At 37.3% G+C, this 19,230-nt stretch overlaps 1 protein-coding gene across 2 annotated transcripts in view; it reads right to left on the reverse strand.

Annotated features, from left to right (window-relative positions):
• LOC137646067 (hornerin-like) overlaps positions 1 to 19,230 on the reverse strand; it is a 50,555-nt gene that overhangs the window by 12,979 nt on the left and 18,346 nt on the right. For both annotated transcript variants that reach the window (XM_068379229.1, XM_068379230.1), the window contains exons 2-5: positions 17,611 to 17,652; positions 16,253 to 17,354; positions 14,883 to 14,954; positions 11,820 to 13,102 (exon numbers count right to left, since the gene is read on the reverse strand). In XM_068379229.1, coding sequence (XP_068235330.1) covers positions 11,820 to 13,102; positions 14,883 to 14,954; positions 16,253 to 17,354; positions 17,611 to 17,651 — 2,498 coding nt within the window. In that variant the 5' untranslated portion in view covers position 17,652. The remainder of the gene's footprint in view (positions 1 to 11,819; positions 13,103 to 14,882; positions 14,955 to 16,252; positions 17,355 to 17,610; positions 17,653 to 19,230) is intronic.

Genomic DNA, 19,230 nt, shown 5'->3' on the forward strand with positions numbered 1-19,230 from the left:
CATCATACAGACCAACAGTTATGGGAATACCTAACTCATATAGACCAACTGGTTATAGGGATACCTACATCATACAGACCAACAGTTATGGGAATACCTACATCATAAAGATCAACTAGTTATAGGAATACCTACATCATACAGACCATCCAGTTATAGGAATACCTATATCATACAGACCAACAGTTATTGGAATACCTACATCATACAGACCAACCAGTTATAGGAATACCTACATCATACAGACCAACCAGTTATAGGAATACCTACATCATACAGACCATCCAGTTATAGGAATACCTACATCATACAGACCAACAGTTATAGGAATATCTACATCATATAGATCAACTAGTTATAGGAATACCTACATCATACAGACCAACCAGTTATAGGAATACCTACATCATACAGACCAACAGTTATAGGAATACCTACATCATACAGACCATCCAGTTATAGGAATACCTATATCATACAGACTAACAGTTATTGGAATACCTACATCATACAGACCAACCAGTTATAGGAATACCTACATCATACAGACCAACCAGTTATAGGAATACCTACATCATACAGACCATCCAGTTATAGGAATACCTACATCATACAGACCAACAGTTATAGGAATACCTACATCATATAGATCAACTAGTTATAGGAATACCTACATCATACAGACCAACCAGTTATAGGAATACCTACATCATACAGACCAACAGTTATAGGAATACCTACATCATACAGACCATCCAGTTATAGGAATACCTACATCATACAGACCAACAGTTATAGGAATACCTACATCATACAGACCATCCAGTTATAGGAATACCTACATCATACAGACCAACCACTTATAGGAATACCTACATCATACAGACCAACAGTTATAGGAATACCTACATCATACAGACCAAGTTATAGGAATACCTACAGCATACAGACCAACTGGTTATAGGGGTACCTGCATCATATAGACCAACCAGTTAAAGGAATACCTACATCATACAGACCAAATATAGGAATAACTACACCATACAGACCAACTAGTTACAGGAAAGTACCTAAATCATACAGAACAATTACTTATAGGAATACATAAATTATTCTGACCAAATAGCTATGGGAATACCTAAATCATACAGCTTACCTACTTATAGGTATTTTAATCCAATTCATGCACGATAGTATATAAAAAATTAAAAGCTACAACACATTCGTCAACATACGATAACAAATTTACGGGATATTCCCGAGTCACGATTTCAACCTGGGTTAACAACAGTTCCCATGCTTTTAAAGTTATGTTTAGTTTTTCAATTGACCCAGCAGTTCATTATAGGTATTAGGGTCTGTTTCATCTTTCACTGCAAAAATCATATAATAAAATTTTTTAATAGAAATAAAATTTCACTCACAAATGCATGAAAACATGTAAATACTGTCCTGGCAATTTTCAATCAAATCAAAATGCATTTAAAATATTGAAAATGAAATGAAAAATAGAGATGAAACATTGGGTTTATTTACACTACTGTATTTGATGGCATATGAGACCTAATTTGGTAATTATATCATACTTTAACCTCTAGACAAACAGAATTTTGCAAAGAAATGGTCAACTACCGTCAATTTTGGCATGCTTCTCTGTATAACTACTAATGGGTGCAAGGACACATCTTACAAATGAAACGACTAAGAAGTGAACAGTACTGAAATTTCAAGTCCGTTTTCTGATTTTGGGAGACACACAGAGGGTTTTTGCTCATGCAATGCTTGGGATAGCTTAAGGGAACTTTTTTTTTGTAAGACAATCATTTGCTGGTAATTTGAAGCATTTAAGTGTCCATGTATTTATGCATAGATTTCTGGATGTTGTCTGGCAACAGCCCTTTCTCCCACTCGACTTATTTCCATCATGACTGTGGTTATAAGAGGATATATCCCAAAAGGGTGCTCAATCTATTATATTAATTTACTGTAATTTAATCTATTTTGGTATTTGAATGCTTTTATGGCACCCGCCACTCAGTATATAGCTGCAGTTGCCAGACTCATACGTGCCAGCCAAGAATGTTTAATTGCGAGCTAAGTGAGCCCCAACGCAACTAAGACCAATTGAGGGAAATTATATAAGTGACGGGTAATTATGTGCTGAAGCAATTTACTTTCATGCCAAATAAATGAATCATATATTTTTCATAAATAGGTAGTTTGCATCAAGAATCACAGTCACAAAAGAATAAAAAGCAAAATACTCAAGTTCTAAAAATATATGAATCACATATTGGGCAAGAAATTAAGTAAAATACAGTATATAATTACCCTACTTTTTCCAACTCAAAAACTTACTTGGTCTTGTCTAACAAGTGTAAGTATCTATAGTCCATTTCTTTTAGCGAGACAGATTTGCACCAACTCGTAGCGGTGCCCTTTTAGCTCGGAAAAGTTTCCTGATCGCTGATTGGTTAGAATTATCTTGTCCAACCAATCAGCGATCAGGAAACTTTTCAGAGGCAAAAAGGGTACCGCTGCGAGTCGGTGCAAATCTGCTTCGCTAAAAGAAATGGACTATAGTTGGCTAAGGTTCACCTAGACACCCGACTAAAAATAGCCCCTGGCCAAAATCTATAAATTCCATAACACTATCAGCATTTACCCATACATCAAATTGTGATTAATGTTAAAGATCCTGTACTTTAATAAAAAATTATTTATCATAAGACTCAAAACTGGATATTTTGAGTTATTACAGATGTACAATAATAGCAATACTGTATCTATTGTCGAATTACGCTCATTTAATATTACTTACTTTATACAGTAAACAGTATACAAAATATAGTTAAAATTTTAAATTTTTGGCACTATATTTTGACTTGGAATATTTCTCTCATTTACTGTACTTACAAAAATAGTCATAAATTATTTACTCGCCATAATTTATGTGTATCTGACATACTGTACAGTGATTGGCCAAATGCATTACATTCTGAGTAGAAATTGATCCAGACCAAAAATAAAAAAAAATAGAAAAAAAAAAAAAACACCAGTGTAGTTCATTCAGGCTAATAATCTAGGCTTGTATCCTAAATCCTAAAAATAACATAACATTAAAATAAAATGCGATTATGAAAACATTTACATTACAGTGTAAGTCTTATGAATAAAAGCAAGGAATCCATGTATGTACAATAGCTGAATAATAAAGTACAAAATTTATGTTGATAAGGATTTAATCGAGATATGATATGCTTGCCAAAGTTGACATAAATATATTAAAATTTTTTAAAGAATTTTTATTTTCCTAATTATGCAAACCTAACTCCCTTTATAGTGGAATGATTTACTGCAGGTGGAGAACTTGTAAGTTAAAATTTATAACAAGGTGTTTGCAGTAGCTGATAGTTACCGGCCAGTGGCGGGTAAGCCCCAGGCCCCCGATGCCGGTAAAATAAATAATCACTTTGATTGCATTTTAGACTTTTAAGGAAAACAAAGGCGGGAAGTTAAAGGACTCGGATTTATTGTCAGGAAAAATAAAAATAATTTTTCTAATTAGTGATTTGTTCCTACACAAATACAAGCTATGGTTGTTTCATAGCCAGTCGTCTAAATACCAGGTAAGACTTATTCCGTTGTCATGAACCCAAGCCAAAACCAAAGTAAACATTCGAATAAATACCTCAAGGGGTGTAGACAGCTCAAAGCAAGAAACCTTAAACTGAGACTTTGCTCCCTAAGATAGAGTAGATACTTTTTCGAAGAACGATTTATGGGGATTTGAAAGTATACATCCCTGAGATTAAAAAGAGTCATAACGTTGTTCTTCCTCACTATCTGTTTGTTCGTGCTGGGCACCTTCATCCAAAACCGAGTTTGATGGATGAACTCATTCAGGGATGACCTCATTCAGGGCTAAGATGCCTACAAGGGGTCGCCAGGCCCCCGGAGGACTTTTCAACCAAAAACAGATAAATGAAGAAGTCCAGAAACCTGTCCTAGATTTCTAAAGCACCCTTTAACAAAATAATCTCTACCTCTGAATGAACAAGGTCTTTTTTTTATCTAGGATGATAAAAAGGATCACATCGTCAGAGCTGGAATGAGAGGGAGGGAGACATATAAATATCAGGTAGCTATTGCTTGGCCCGAAGACAGAGAAGAGGGATGAATGTCCTACCTCACATAGCATCGCTTCTGTATCGGAAAAGCTTGTGGTAGGATCTTAACCCTTTTAACCCCTAAGGACGTACTGGTACGTTTTCACAAAACTCATCCCTTTACCCCCATGGACGTACCGGTACGTCCTTGCAAAAAACTGCTATTTATTTTTTTTTTGCATATTTTTGATAAACTTCAGGCATTTTCCAAGAGAATGAGACCAATCTGACCTCTCTATGACAAAAATTAAGGCTGTTAGAGCAATTTAAAAAAAATATACTGCAAAATGTGCTTGAAAAAAAATAACCCCTAAGGGTTAAGGGTTGGAAATTTCCAAATAGCCTGGGGGTAAAAGGGTTAAAAGAAGAGCCTGCCTTTAAGGAATAATTAGGAGCCAACCTACACGTCAACCTTGTCGGAATGCCTCCATGGATAGTTCGTAACAATGAGTTCCAATCATTGCCTCGAACCCTTGGCATGGTAGTCAATCTGTTGCAGCCTTCCTGCCTTAAATTGGAGATCTGGAAGCTTCAACAAGACCATTAACCCTCCTGATCAAGGCCAGAACATGCAAAATGATGACTCGAACTCAACTTCATCACTCAGTCCAATTCATACCAACGGCTTGAGGCAACAGTCCAACAAAATTGGGAGTCTCTACCTCAGGTTCACTCCTCTCTGGAGAGGAAATATGTTGCCGATCATCATCCTGTTAAGACAGCATACCTGGCTGACACCAAAGAGGGTTGGAGATAAAAATTTATCTCGATTACCCCTATTCAGGAATTTAATTATTGCATGGGCAAAACTTTTCATTTCATGTAGAACTACTATGCCTAACTATGCCTACCACTAGTTGGTGAACAGGGAGGAGGAGGATCCCCATAATCTCTCCTATGAGAGAAACTAGGGAAACCAGACAATCTCTTAGAAGCTGTCTCATTCCTTACCATCCACCTATTCAAACACCCCAAACAGGGTGATTTATTGAAAATTTTCAGTTTTTTGACATCCTGACACTGAAGGTTATTGATGCAGGTCAGATAAGGGTGAACAAAGGTTTTCTGTCACTCCTGCAAAAACTACAACCTCAGGAGATTCTGGACCCAATGGTGGTCGTCTAGAGAAGGAATGCTCTGAAGATAAGTTGGCAATTCTGAAAAAACGACTCGAGACAAACACAATTGGCAACAGCCTCTAGTTGTCAACATATGAAATCATCTAGATTTGGTGGTGCACAACCATGAGCAGGCAAGATGGCGCGTGATTGATAGTGAGCAGGTGAGGTTGCATGCGATCAATCGCGAGCAGAAGTAACGCTTCTGTAGGAGCACGTGGCCACGAGCAGGTGAGGTGGCGCTCCCATAGAAGAAAGTGATCACAAATAGTTGAGAGCAACCACCTAATAGGGCTTAACAGAGACCGAGTGTGCTTAGTGGCACGAACAGTCACTCATGCAGAGTATTTTGCCCCCTTTCAATAAGCGTCATTGATCTGGGCTGAACGCATGCAAAGTCACACACTGGCGTGCGTCTTTATCAGTCAACCCATGCCCATCTGGGAAAGTGAGAGTGAGAGTAGTGACAGCATACTCAGACATGAGTGCCTGTCATCAGCAACGGCTTTGCAATCATCAAAACACCTGTGAGTAATTGCGAGAAAATCAGTCTTCATGCTCGCTAGAGTGAGAGCACACGGTTGTGAGTACTACAGGGACATGCATATCAGGAGCGCGTTGACCACAGATAGTCTAGTTGGAGAGGAATGCACACATTTGTCAGCATCAAATTAATCAAGAGTCAAAACCACTTGCATGTTTGAAGACATATTGCCTGCGAGGGCACACATTAGCAGAGGAGGATGTGCACAACTCCGAAGATATATGTGGACAAGCACAATCAACATACGTACAGTAGGAGAATGATGGCGTTTCTTCCAAAAAGAACCTGTTCTTCCTGATGCCTTCTTCCTCGGAGAACTCACTGAGGGTTGATCAATCAAGGAAGTCTGTCCAAAGGGCAGAACATCAGCAGGCAGCTTGGGTTCATTCTCATTGTTAAGGACAATACGATCATTAGGCGTTAAAGAAGCATTATTCTCCTTCAAGGGATTAAGAGCCAAGGCTAATAATCTCTCTGGACAGAGTACCTTGTAACCCGGGGAAAACCAATAGGCGTAGCAAAGCGCCATCAAGCAGAATAAGATTTGAAAGTACAGAAGACTCTCAAGGGAGAGACTCCTGTTTCGCTTGGGGAAACGGGAGAGGCTTCCGGCATAAAGATGTGTCCTAGGGTTAATCTGTCACCAATCTTCCCTGTCTTGTTTCCCAAAGAGGCCGAAGTGGAAGGATCAGAAGGCAGTGTTACAGGGACTAAAGGAAGAAGTCTAACTGACTTATTCGACCTCAAAGAGGAGTCTGAGGGAAAGGAGCCACATTTAGTCTTTTTCAGGTGCGTTTACCATACACCTGCCACTGGAAGGGTGACAAATCCCTACACTCCTCACAGGGAATCCAGGTGGTAAACATGATCTCTGCACGAAGGGCACAAGGTATGAGGATCTACCTCCCTGCTGCTCATAAAAGTGCCATATCTTCTCGACATTCCCAGGCAAGTCGGCATGGGCAAGTATACACGCACACTATGAAAAGAGAAAGAAAGGATATTGGTAAAGCCAAGTTCCAAGGGAAGCTGACAGCGCATCAGCGTTAGTCGGCAGCAGGAATCAATTTGACTGTTCAGTGTATCAGCAGGGTGGGTTGGGCTTCCCTGCTACAGGTTAATGCCAACACCTCAATATGTTTTAACTCCCAAGTTCTCGACCTGCAAAGAATCATTCCCCTTTTAAAGAAAGATTTGTACTCATGAAGGAACAAATAGTACTGTACACTAAAGAGATTCCCAGATGAAACAAGGGATAGGTTTTATATGCCATTAAATACAGAAATTTTAAATGAATTCATGAAAAAAGGGAGAATGTACCCATAAACCATTCAAAATCAAATAAATCAAAACTGTAATACAAACCGTTCGAGGTTTCTGCATAGAAGTCACACAAAATTATAAAAAATAACACCCATCAACGTGAAGTGAAGACAACAACCAGTGGAAAATAGTGTTACCCAAAAACCTAAATTCAACCAAAACCGTGAGGAAAACACACCAGTGAATATTATAACTATAATAACAAACAAGTATCATCATCTTAAATAACTGAGATAATTAGTTTAAAAAATAGCAACCGAGTAGAAATGAGTAAAATAAAGATAGCATTTATCACTTACAAAAAGTTGCATGGGAGTCCTAAACAATTTGTTTTATAGTAATAATTGATATTTCTAAATCTCAGTAATAATTGATATTTCTAAATCTCATCATCTATGCTACTGTGAACCTAAGCAACATTTCCACAGGTACAGAAGTTGATAGCTAATCTACATGTAATAATTCTAAATAATTACAGAAATACACACACCTGCACCATGTCAATTCTTTTTAATGAGGCAGATTTGTACCAACTCGCAGGGGTGCCCTTTTAGTTGGAAAAGTTTCCTGATCGCTGATTGGCTGGACAAGATAATTTTAACCAATCAGAGAGCAGGAAACTTTTTCCGAGCTAAAAGGGCACCGCTGCGAGTCGGTGCAAATGCACCTCATTAAAAAATAATTGAGTATAGAACCCCATATCCCCTTCCTATGCTCACATCTCCTAAAAGCAAACACTTAAAGATGGGGTATGAAAGGACTAAGAAACGCCATAAGCTATCCTCAGATTATTTTCTTTAAATTGTTCATTTCAAAAGGAATACCCAGCACAGAAGGTCCTAAACTTACAAACCAGATCTTTGCTCAGACAGCCTCTAGAACGTTTACAACGCTTCCAGAAGGCTAAAATCACTGGAAGATCTTTGCTTAATGAGCATCAATAACATTTACATTGTTTCAAGAAGGCTAAAATCACTGCAAGATAAAAATGAAAGAAAATCTAAAGGTGAAAGAAAATCTAAAGGTAGATATCAAGCTACAATTGAATTTTAGTTATGGAAAAGGGGTGATTTTTAACAAAGTCTTGTAAGAGTAGTTGTTTGTAAGTGAGATTTTTATACATTTTGGCCTAGGGTAAGCCTAATCTGAATCCCATACCTACGAGTTCCTCCTACAAGTCCATAAATGGTCGTGTTTCATATGAAATAAATATCGTTATTACAAATTTAATCTTGCTTACTGTATTAAACGATATGAAGTTTTATTACAGTACTGTATTTCTTTATCTTATCTTTGTTATTTCAGTTGAATTTCTGTTTGTAAGTCGGGGACCTCCTGTATAATCAAAATGCATGATAACCTAGCCAACTTATCCAATCTTTTCTAAATTACAGCATAAAAGTGATTCATCACAGGTAAAGTAAATGGACAAAATCAATTATCCCACATTACTGAGAACTTCTTTATTATGCTTAGAATTTTCCGCAAGAACATTAAATTGAAAGCAGTTATCAAAATGTTCACCAGTCATCTCAAAACTTTACTGTACTTACTAATTAGAATTGTATAAGTCTGAACAATTTAATTCTATCATCATTAGTAAATAAAGTTGTTCAATTTTAATACTGTTAACCCTTTTACCCCCAATGGACGTACTGGTACATTTCCCAAAACTCATCCCTTTACCCCCATGGACGTACCAATACGTCCTTACAAATAACTGCTATTTAAATTTTTTTGCATATTTTTGATAACTTTATGAGAAACTTCAGGCCTTTTCCAAAAGATTGAGACCAACCTGACCTCTCTATGACAAAAATTAAGGCTGTTAGAGCAATTTAAAAAAAAAAAATATTGCAAAATGTGCTTGAAAAAGAAAACGCCTGGGGGTTAAGGGTTGGAAAGTTCCAAATAGCTTGGGGGTAAAAGGGTTAACAACTTGCCTACTTCCCAGACATTTCATTAAGGTTGCCTTTTAGTTTAAAATAATATCATATCCTTTTTCTTTCAACTTTAAACTATAGTATAGGAGGCCTACCATCTCTACCTTTGCCCATGTCTGCCAAACCTAATATAACTGTAAATTTCAGTTTTCCTACATACATTACTTCATTGTAAACTTTACTGCACCCAGCATACATTAATTAGTTCAAACGTTTTATAAGTCTTCTCACCTAGATCTCGGAAAGAATCGACCAAGATGCTTATTGGTCTAAATTTAGTAAGAACGTGAAAGATACCAAGATGATTATTGGTCTCATTTAGTAAGAACATCATGAAAGATTTCCATTTCATAAAGCAAAGATCTACACCAGCCTTGCATACTAATAACCCATGCAACTTTAGTGGAGATCCAAACAACCATAACATGCTTTGGATCGGCAACATTATACAGTAGTGCTGGATGAGCTGTATAACAAATGTTACAAAAGTCAGTAAATCAAAGTAAATAAGATGATAATTACTTACAAAAAAAGTTAAGCATAACTTGAAAATGAATTAAGGTGATATTTTAAACATGCAAATATAACCTAGTTACCCCACAAAGACTTTACTACAAAACATGATTAATAGTTAAATTTACCTGAAACAATATGTGAAGCTACATAAAAACCACCGCTTCATCAAATACACCTGATATAATACTTACTCAAATGAGCTAACATTCAAGATTACTTCTAACCAGAGATAAAAAAAACTTTCCTAAACAATTCCTAAAAAAAAAAAAAATCTTCAAATACCACTGCCATACACCAGGATATCACTTATGCTCTTTAAAATCTGAAAATACTTTTCTGGGTTGAAAACTGAAAGAGAAATGTTTTCGGTAGTAAAGATCTGCAACTTATCTTTGTCCCTACAAGGTATTTCAATTTCCTGGAAATTAGTTTTACAGCTTAAAAGTCTAACAATTCCACAAGGGCAATATATACCCAAGGAAAATATATTATTGTAATTTGAAAGTTGGATAGCTACAGAATACTAGGCATATGAAGAAATGGCAATGAAATTAAAGGGAAAAATTTAAAGTTTTAAAGATGACACCAATGTTTATACTCAAATATAAAGGAGGTATCTTTTCCTTTCCTCTAATAAACTCCTGAAACTTTCATGTACTTTTGGTAAAAGCAGAAGTCTACTAATTCATGTATGAATCATCATTCGACAACTTCGTATGAGACAAAGAATTTCGAATCGACTCCACATTTTTTCTAGGTAGCTTTTTAGAGCAAGCATCAAGACTAATCCATTACTCCAGGTTTTTTTTTATTTTTATTCTTTTTTTGTAATAAAGGATCAAATTTTGCACCCGGCTGCTATCACAGCTCGTCCATCTGCTATAGATGTTAATGATACGTTCTACTCAAGTAATAAATAGACTACTTTCTATATATATTTCTAGTGTAAGGCTGAAACTGTCCAGCTAATAGATTTGGTGATGAAAAGGGTACATCATCACAAATGTACATTCTATTATGTTAATAGACAAAATTGCTATGCAAATAAGTAAAAAAAATGTTTATAGTATTCACTTTCTCCCATATCCAATTCAAATTTTATTTCCCTTATTAACAATATTATTGTTTAGTTACCAATTTACATGGCAATCTCATTACATGTCCAGTATTACATACAAGTACAAAAACAAATAAAATAGGAAGTTTACCTCAACCTGAGGAATGTTTTTGTTAATCCTTTTAAAGGATTACAAAGGAATCCTTTCATGCACTGTAACTATTATTAAGTTTAGAGTCTTTCTTCATAATTATTCCCTCTCTTATTTTTGAGGTACCCATGACTGAAATGCAAAAATGCCAGCAAGTCTACAAAGGGCTGTCGAAACCTTTCGTGCTATTGCCTTCAAGTACAGCAATATGTCTGTTGTATTTAGCTTCAATTAATGTTTAAACATTATTTTGCCCTGGGCGAGATTTTCTTTTATTGCAGAATTGTCTACATCCTCCAATAGAAAAACAAGGATTAAAATGTCAAATTGTTAAAAAGGTTATGTTAAACAGTTTTTAGATGTTATATTACCCCTTATTCAAAGATAAATGTATGAAATTTGCAGTAAAATGGTGGAAAATGCTGCGTGCATTAACCCATTTCGAACAGGAATTCCATGATGATTTACTAGCCTGAAGTGTACCTTTTTACTAAGGCAATTTCTTGTTCAGTATGGAATTTTCAATGTTAAAATTTCATTTCACATGTACACTATATTTAAAATAGCTATATAAACTATCATCATGCAAAAATTAGTGTAGTCATTACTTTCCTACAGATTTCCCTATGTTTTACAAATATCAATTGGATTGCAATAATCATCTGCCCTTGCCAAAGATTTCACTGCAAAATATGGCATAAACAAGAACAAAGTTTAAATATACTTCTTTGAGCTATGTTAGCATATTGGTTGACTTTCCCATACAAGGAATATTTGAAGTTTTAGGCAAACTGCAATTATAAATGGATTGTAAGAATGACCCCCTTGGTCTCCCCTAAGTGAAATCTTCAATACTCTATAAGAAATGGGAGCTTCCGCTTAATCCACGCGAAAGACACCAAGATCGACAGCCCTTGTGACCCCTGTTTCAAAAGCCGGTAAAATAAAAGGAGAGAAATCAATAATAAATGTACTGTTGTTATCAAGGCTTAGCTTACCTTGGAGCAGCGCCCAGTAAGGCTGGTTTCTTGGCGCCAAGTCTTTCTCTAACGGACAGCCTTGTTGGCTGGTAGCCACCTTGCTGTATGAACTGTTGCACTTGTTCATCGCCATATTGCCATGCAAAATCATCATACTGCCACGATTGGGATTCATCATAATTTTGACCCCAAAATTCCTCACCACCTTCATACTGTTCACAAGGACCCCATTCAGAGTCATCATACCATCCACTTTCTTGATATTCAAGAGATTGTTCTGGAGGGAATTGTTCCCCTTGGAAGTTATCTTCAAATGATTGCATCAGAGGCTGGGACTCCTCATAAGCCATTCCCTCCTGATCATATGCATTCATCTGGCGCCTGTTACGCATCCCGCGACCTCGCCCTAACGTGCCAGCGCCGCGGGCTACACGACCGCCACGATTTCCCCGACCTCGCATTCCACCGCGGGAGGAAGCTTGCTCCCACTGATAGTCGTCCTCATCTTGCCCGTGCCCTGGGTATGGCCCCAAGAGGGATTTAGGTTTAGGTCTATCAGAGCCAGGGAATGACCCCAAGAGAGGTTTAGGTTTTGGTTTATCGTGACCAGGGTAAGGCCCTAATAAAGGTTTTGCCTTGGGTTTACTTTTGTCAGGGCCTGGATATGGACCTAACAGAGACTTGGGTTTGGGTTTCTCAAATTCTGGGTATGGACCCAATAGGGGCTTACGGCGTTTTTCGGGAGGACTGTTATAGGAGCGGGATCCTCCATATCGCTGGTGGTCATTGTCATCGTAATTTTCATTGAAAGATTGAGGAGCCTCCCATCTTTGTTCTTGATTCCCACCACGATATTCACTGTGAGACTGGGATCCCCAACGACTTGTATTTTGTTCTCTGCCCTGGCGCTCATTGTGCGCTTGGGACCCCCACTGACCTTGGTTACGATCTCCGCGCCAACTGTCACCTTCACGTTCAAACTGAAAGTTACTATTTCGATTCTGAGGTTCAGTCCCCCATTTTTCCTGATTACTAAAACCTCTACCAAAGTGTTCACCGCCATGTGACTTAGAACCCCACTTGCCTTCGTCACGGTCTTCAGTATGCCGTGCATTACGTGACGAACCCCACCTATTTTCTTCTTGATCTCTATTTTGATGCTTAGGCTGTTGACCCCAGCGATTTCCATCATTCTCTTTAGAGAATCTCTCGTTAAAGGATGAAGGGCCCCAATGGCTTTCACCAAGGCCTCTATTACTGTGGGCCTGAGAGCCCTGTTGGTAGTCATCTTCCTCTCCTCCCTGTAGACAATATTCAATAAAATGTTGATAAATTTCAATCATGAGCCTATTATTATACCTTCAGTGTTAATTCCTAACCATGTCATCAAAACAAATTATCTTAAAATGAGACACTATCACATATCATTCCTTTAGGAATTTGCTTACATTTTAAGGATGGAATTTTCATGAACAGACTTTCAATCAGTTATCAGTAGTACAGTACTACTAATCCATCTAATAGTTAAATTTATTCATGAAATAATTTTCAATCATTTAACAGTAGTGCAGTACTGTAATACCAATTATTTTTAACAATTAAATTTCTGGCATATCTAATAGTGTTACAAAATGTGATTATGAACAACATTAGTTACTAAAAATGGGATGGAGTAAGTACTGCAATTATCAACCATTTTGGTGTGCATTAAAGTTGTATTTAACCTATTCATTAATAGGTCTCATATAGAATAATAATTTGAAGATGAGATATCAGATACCTCATATAAAACACCAGCTCAGGATGTCTAGGCATCTCTAAAATAGAATTCAATTAATGTACACATAATACTTACTTGTGTGTGCTTGGGAAAATAGGGGCACTGAGTTATGAAAAGACTTCATTTAATAATGTTCTCAACTAAATGTTTAGCATATGTAAAGCAATATCAATATGAGAAATTTGAAAACTTTACTAACAGTTGCTACTACTGACGTACAACTATCCACAGTACAAGGGCTCTTAAAATTTAGAATGACTGAGAACCACAATAGTAGCAAAGTAACATAGCATGAGCTGGAGTAATTGCAAGCAGTTATTTGCAAACTGAAATGTGTGAGCGATTTCAAGTAGAGTTCACACTTAGCACTGCTATATATTGGATTTGTCATCTACCACATGAAATTGCATTAGGTTACACAGGTGAAAGTGCAATGTAATGTACAAAAGTTATATTTTCTCTCTCACTAAACCGTTTTAAATGGTTATGAAAATCATATTCTGCACATAAGTGTCATTTCTTTGTCTTGGCAAATCAGAGTGCAATGATATATCCTTTTGATACAAGGACAAGAGAGAATCTTGTGACTGGAAAAGAAAATTAGATTACAATATATCTGCAAAAAACCTTAAATTGTTACTGACAGTATTCAATTTTGGGTATGTGGTAAATAATATTCTTCAAACACTCGAATTTGAGTTGCCGACAATAGTTTCTCGGGTCTTTTGTGTAGGAAAAATTCAGAACATCAATGAGATGGAAATAAGAATGTAATTGACTAGGCAGTCACTTTGTGGTTTAATTACTTCTTCTAACAAAGCCATGTACATTTAAAAATGAAATTTCCATATTTTTAGAAAGACTACCACTTATGGCAGACTCAGGAAACATTGCTCAAAAAGATCTGGGAAGAGATATTCTGCGCCTTTGCTCCTACATATAACAAATGAAGACTAGTCCAAAGAAGTGTTAACATCAACATGATATCCAAAACAACAGACAAAGATTTTGTCACTATTGCAGTTTCCTAAATTTCCTTCTTCTATCACTTGAAAAGAAAAAAGCCTACACACTTCCAAGAAATACGTACTTAGAATATTGTGTAAGTACGCTACATGACGATGATTGAAAACTAACCGAAATTTTTCATTGCCGGTTGCATGGAGAAGTCCTGTCCTAATCTTCATTCCAATTCAGCTACATACCATTCTGGATTCTCTTATTTAACCCACTGAAAACTGCTACCTTATCCCAAGCAAAAACACAAAATTAATACAAGAAACGAAAATGCCAACACTCACATAATCCATACGTCTGCGTTTATTTGGGGGAAATTCTTGTACAAGATTTTCAGCATTATACCCTTTAGGGCCCTGTGAAATATACCAAACACAGATTAAAACTAACATTTGAAGCCAGTGAATATAAACTCTTTCACAGGAAACTTGTGAGAATTGATCTAAAAGCAAGGACTGAAAATTAGCATTGTACTGTACTTTAAGATATATGAAAAACTAATCAATGTAGAATTAAACAATGATTAATTAGCGTATGGTACACTTATTTTGAAAATCTATAAACATCACAGCAAATCAATTACTCCAAGATAACGTATTCCTATATGTCTTACACACAAAAAACATAGTCAAATTTACCTGACTACGTTTCAATTGTGATGAATTACTTTTTTCATTTGATTACGACATAAAATTTATCAGTCTAATATCAATCTTGACAAGAAAAATTTCCACTTCAAACACACCACTGTTGACATCTGAAAAACCATGTGTACTGTCCTATCACATTGAGACTATGCCACACGGACCAGCAATTTTTTCCCTAACCATAACCTTTCCAATATATGTAGGTGTTTAATGAGTAACGTGTGTGGTTCCCTCTCAAGCAAGAAACTTCAAACCTTTGAATAAGGAGATCATCTTTTTTGGCTATCATTCTAAAAATTATTATGAACTGTCTTTATACTTACACTTGAAGTTTATTCAAAATTCTTAAAATTTCATGGTTGTGACTATACATGGTATAACATGTGTAATTGTTTCATTTTGAGATTCTATTCATGGTTATAATACTGTACTTACATAATTTGATTCTTGTTTAGTTATCAATGAAAATTATTCTGAATGTTAGGTGCTACATAACTAGCCACCATCTCAAGTAAGTTACCCACAACAATAGCATACATTTATAATGATTTCCTTACGAGACTGATATTCTTAAGACTCCTCTAATCATGTGTGTAAGTAATCAAGATATTCTCCAACAAGTCTGGACACATCAAACCACTACAATATTCCTAATTTCCTACAACAAAAAATACCAACACTGCAAGAAGCCTAAAGGCCTCAGAAGTTATACCTGTACAGTATATATAAGTACATAAAAGTTTTTGAGAAAATCAAATGATTTTTATTTTATCTAGTCTGCAGACAGAGTGTAAGTATCAAATATATTTCCATTAAATATTGTTAAGTCTTTCACAACATCTAAATCTTCGCCAATAACGGAAGAATTTCTTGATAGCAACCTATAATACCAAGGTTACTGGTCTACATTTACAGATGAATATATAAGAATTGTAGAAAAAAATGTAGCAATTCACTACCAGTACACAATAGAAGAAAATAAAAATTCAATATACTGTTACACTCACCAAGACAGCTTTCAATATATCCATTGCTTTCTCTGTGATACTTGCTTCTTCTCTAGGTTCTCGGTCAAAGCTTCTTCCCGCCATGCCACCTCTATCCGACGCCATATAAGACCCCATTCTGTTTCCTCCGCTTGAATCCATGTTATGGTCTTCTGAATAACCCGAACCGCCACGCGAACCAAATCCTCTGGACAGCCCAGAATCCCGGTTAGCCGACATGTCACGGCCTCTAGAGCCAGTGTTTCCTCGCCCTCTTGAAAGACCAGATTTCCACCCCCCGGATGATCTTCCAGTATCCCTGTCGTCAGAAGCGTCTCTATCACGTCCTCTTGAATCTCTACCTCGGGAGGAATCTCGTCCCCTAGATATTCCCCGCCCTCTATTAGACCTAGGCTCCCAATCATCTGACTGTCTTGAATCCCGTTCCCTTGATGAACCTGAGTGTGCACGAGAGGACCCCATTTCCCACCTACTAGAACCTAAATCCCCCATCCCCGATGACATATCCCGACTATTAGAGGGCTGTGTGCTATAGCCTCTATTGGATGCTGGTTGCCAGCCTCCGGAGGAATTATTATTGTTAAAGTTCCCTGACATATCATTATTCCTCATATTCCAGTCATTTCCAGATGTGCCCATTCCCATATTTGAACTACCTCCTCCAGAAGGACTTGCCCAATCTCCTGTTAACCCCATCTTTTGAGCTGCACTTAGAAGGGACATAGCCTGGTTATCTCCACTGGCTCCAGAAGAAGAACCCCAATCCCCCGAGCCGGTTGTATAACCTCGATTGGGCCCACCACTACTACTGTTACCTCGGTTCTGTCCGCCTCGACTATACCCACCACTGCCCCCTCCCATCATATGGCTGCTACTGTTCCCACCTCGTCCATAACTCCCACCTCCGCCACCCCCTCCTCTACCCCGCGATGACCCCGATCCACGGCTGGACCCTCTACCTCTTGATGAGCTACCATAGTCTCGAGAACCGGATCTCATCCCGCCATCACTACCCCTGCTTCCCCTCCCAGGAGGACTCTCATCAAATCCACCGCTTCGCCAGGAACTCTTTGTGAAGCCTTCATAATTATCACTGCCATACCTGAAATGTAAGGCACCACCTGAAGAGGAACATTTAAAATAGAATATACAGTTTGAAGAGGGTTCATGTTCTGATGACTGTACTATTGTACTTAAATGACCCTTCAACCTTTATCTACAATTGTATAAATTGAAACTGTTTATGCTAAATATAAAAGTACAGAGATCTTAAATCAAAACTGCTTATTGACTTCAATCAATCCCAACATATAAAACATTTTATAATTAACTATAAAATAAACTTAAACAGATCTTACTGAGATTTGTTCGTGTTCCCAAAGTTTTGTGCAGCAAACATTCTGAAAATAAGAAAATCTTTAATTAGATATTAAACATGACAAATGTATTGGTAAAATTTATACAATACTACAGCATAGCTCTTTATGACAGTAAGCTGCACTTTTTAATAGTCTTTTTCCATAAGACTCTTCTTAATATGAGCTAATGAAGTTTTAGAAGCTTAATCAGACCGCAGAAAAAATTTCATAGTGTTTCTTTAAAATATATGTAAAGAAACACCCACTCAAAGTACGTTCCTTTTCAAAATAATATACTCCAAGAGTTATTGTGCTTTGACACAGCCTTGCTTTACTAACCCAAATAACCTCTATAAAAGAAATGAGAAAAGATTAAAAAAAAATCACAAATTTTCAAGTAATATGTTATTTTCATTAGTAAAATAAATTTTTGAATATACTTACCCGATAATCATGTAGCTGTCAACTCCGTTGCCCGACAGAATTCTACGGGAGGGATACGCCAGCTATCACTATACTAGAAGGGGGTGTACTCACAAGCGCCACCTGTGGCCAGGTACTACAGTACTTGTTGTTGTCGCCACCTCACTTTTTCCTCGGTCCACTGGTTCTCTATGGGGAGGAAGGGTGGGTCAATTAAATCATGATTATCGGGTAAGTATATTCAAAAATTTATTTTAGTAATAAAAATAACATTTTTCAATATTAAACTTACCCGATAATCATGTAGCTGATTCACACCCAGGGGGGTGGGTGAAAAACCAGTGTACAAGACTAAAGGATAGCTAAGTATCCCGTATTTCATATAATCAGTTATCCACAATAACAATGAAATAATAAGTACCTGGTAAGGAAGTCGACTTGAACCGTTACTCTGCCTTTAATAAGATCGTCTTCCTTACTGAGCGCAGCGTTCCTCTTGGAAGGCTGAATCAACTCAAAGGTGCTAAAGTATCAAGGGCTGCAACCCATACTAAAGGACCTCATCACAACCTTTAACCTCGGCGCTTCTCAAGAAAGAATTGACCACCCGCCAAATCAACAAGGATGTGGAAGGCTTCTTAGCCGACCGTACAACCCATAAAAAGTATTCAAGAGAAAGGTTAAAAGGTTATGGGATTATGGGAATGTAGTGGCTGAGCCCTCGCCTACTACTGCATTCGTTGCTACGAATGGTCCCAGGGTGTAGCAGTACTCGTAAAGAGACTGGACATCTTTGAGATAGAATGATGCGAACACTGACTTGCTTCTCCAATAGGTTGCATCCATAACACTCTGCAGAGAATGTCTCTGTTTGAAGGCCACAGAAGTAGCCACAGCTCCCACTTCATGTGTCCTTACCTTCAGCAAAGCAAGGTCTTCTTCCTTCAGATGAGAATGTGTTTCTCTAATCAGAAGCCTGAATAGTAAGAAACTGAGTTCTTAGAACTTGGAAAAGAAGGTTTCTTGATAGCACACTATAAGGCTTCTGATAGTCCTCGTAAAGGTTAAGACCTTTTTAGAAAGTACCTAAGAGCTCTAACTGGGCAAAGTACTCTCTCCAGTTCATTCCCCACCAAGTTGGACAGGCTTGGGATCTCGAACGACTTAGGCCAAGGACGTGAAGGAAGCTCGTTTAGC

Source organism: Palaemon carinicauda, chromosome 8 (genome assembly GCF_036898095.1).
Source record: "Palaemon carinicauda isolate YSFRI2023 chromosome 8, ASM3689809v2, whole genome shotgun sequence".
Lineage (NCBI taxonomy): Eukaryota > Metazoa > Arthropoda > Malacostraca > Decapoda > Palaemonidae > Palaemon > Palaemon carinicauda.